Below are 1,597 nucleotides of genomic sequence, written 5' to 3' on the forward strand. Positions count from 1 at the left end.
TAGCCAGGATGGTCTCGATCTCCTGACCTCGTGATCCGCCCGTCTCGGCCTCCCAAAGTGCTGGGATTACAGGCTTGAGCCACCGCGCCCGGCCTGTCATACCTTCCTTCTGCCAGTACAATCTTCTCTCCATCCTGCAGACTACAGGAAGAAAACCTGGTCATCACCCCCCGGCTCTTTGAATGTTCCAACCAGACTGGGCGCTTCCTGGCCACAGAGATCCCTGACTTCAATCAGGATGACTTGGAAGAGGATGACGTGTTCCTACTAGATGTCTGGGATCAGGTAGGACCAAGGGCCTGGGGACCCCTCTTCCCAGCCACCTCAATCCCCAGGGCCAAGAAAGAGTGGCTTTAAGGTTAGGTAAGTGTCAACATTTTATTGGTCCTCACATAATTTCTCCCTGGAAATGGTATGAACACCAGAAGTGTAAGAAAGAAGGAAGGTGGGGAGTAACGTGCTCAAGAGAGGCTGCAGGGAAGAGCATATTCTCTCCCAAAGTCCTATTTATTTCACATGAGAGCAGGAGTGTTTTTGATAATCCTGGGCTTTGGACAGTCTGGGGGACACACATTTGCAGAATATCCAAGTACAAGGCATCTGTCCAACCTCCTAATTTCACAGATACAAATTCAAGGCCAGATGGTGCCTGCCCTAGGTCATTTGGCTGGTAGTGGTAGAGACAGGGTCAAAGTCAGGGCTTCACTGTTGGACAACTGAGGTAGAGCCCTATGGGCCAGGGAGGACAGGAAGGACGGACTGATTTCCTGGATTTCTCAATAGGTCTTCTTCTGGATTGGGAAACATGCCAATGAGGAGGAGAAGAAGGCTGCAGCCATCACCGCGCAGGAATACCTCAAGACCCATCCCAGCGGGCGTGACCCCGAGACCCCCATCATTGTGGTGAAGCAGGGATACGAGCCCCCCACCTTCACAGGCTGGTTCCTGGCTTGGGATCCCTTTAAGTGGAGTGTGAGTGGCCTCATCCCAGCATGTCCTTCTCTAGCCCTGCCTGGAGATCAGTGCTGATTCCCGCAGGCCATTCTGTCTCTTTGGGATGTATGACCTGCTGATTCAGAAAGGGGCTAGAAGAGGCTTAGAATAGAAAGTAAGGCTGCACTAAGGCCATTAGGCCTCCTGGTGAGAGGGAAGAAGTCTATCAAAAATCAAGGCTAATTACAGTGCCTTGTTTGCACACTACTTTTAGAGCAAAGCTGCTGGATAGTATAGGTAAGAAATGTACTGATTATTTAAATTAAACACAATTCAAAATTCAGTTTGTCACTAGCCACATGTGGCTGCCAGCTACTGTGTTGGGCAGCACAGGTGAGAATGTTCTCATCATTGCAGCAACATGGTGGATCCTCCGTGCCAGCTGAAACATGCTGGTTCTAAAGAATTGACAAATGTCTTCCTGGTGCTAAATTCTTTTTTTTTTGAGATGGAGTCTCGCTCTGTCACCCAGGCTGGGGTGCAGTGGCCGGATCTCAGCTCACTGCAAGCTCCGCCTCCCGGGTTTACACCATTCTCCTGCCTCAGCTTCCCGAGTAGCTGGAACTATAGGCGCCCGCCACCTCGCCCGGCTAGTTTTTTATAT

At 50.7% G+C, this 1,597-nt stretch overlaps 1 protein-coding gene across 1 annotated transcript in view; it reads left to right on the forward strand.

Moving 5' to 3' along the window:
• Positions 1-1,597, forward strand: part of VIL1 (villin 1) — a 31,585-nt gene that overhangs the window by 16,986 nt on the left and 13,002 nt on the right. Inside the window, exons 15-16 of the mRNA XM_011964689.1 lie at positions 141-285; positions 784-972. Coding sequence (XP_011820079.1) covers positions 141-285; positions 784-972 — 334 coding nt within the window. The remainder of the gene's footprint in view (positions 1-140; positions 286-783; positions 973-1,597) is intronic.

Source organism: Mandrillus leucophaeus, unplaced genomic scaffold, assembly GCF_000951045.1.
Source record: "Mandrillus leucophaeus isolate KB7577 unplaced genomic scaffold, Mleu.le_1.0 Scaffold70, whole genome shotgun sequence".
Taxonomy (NCBI): domain Eukaryota; kingdom Metazoa; phylum Chordata; class Mammalia; order Primates; family Cercopithecidae; genus Mandrillus; species Mandrillus leucophaeus.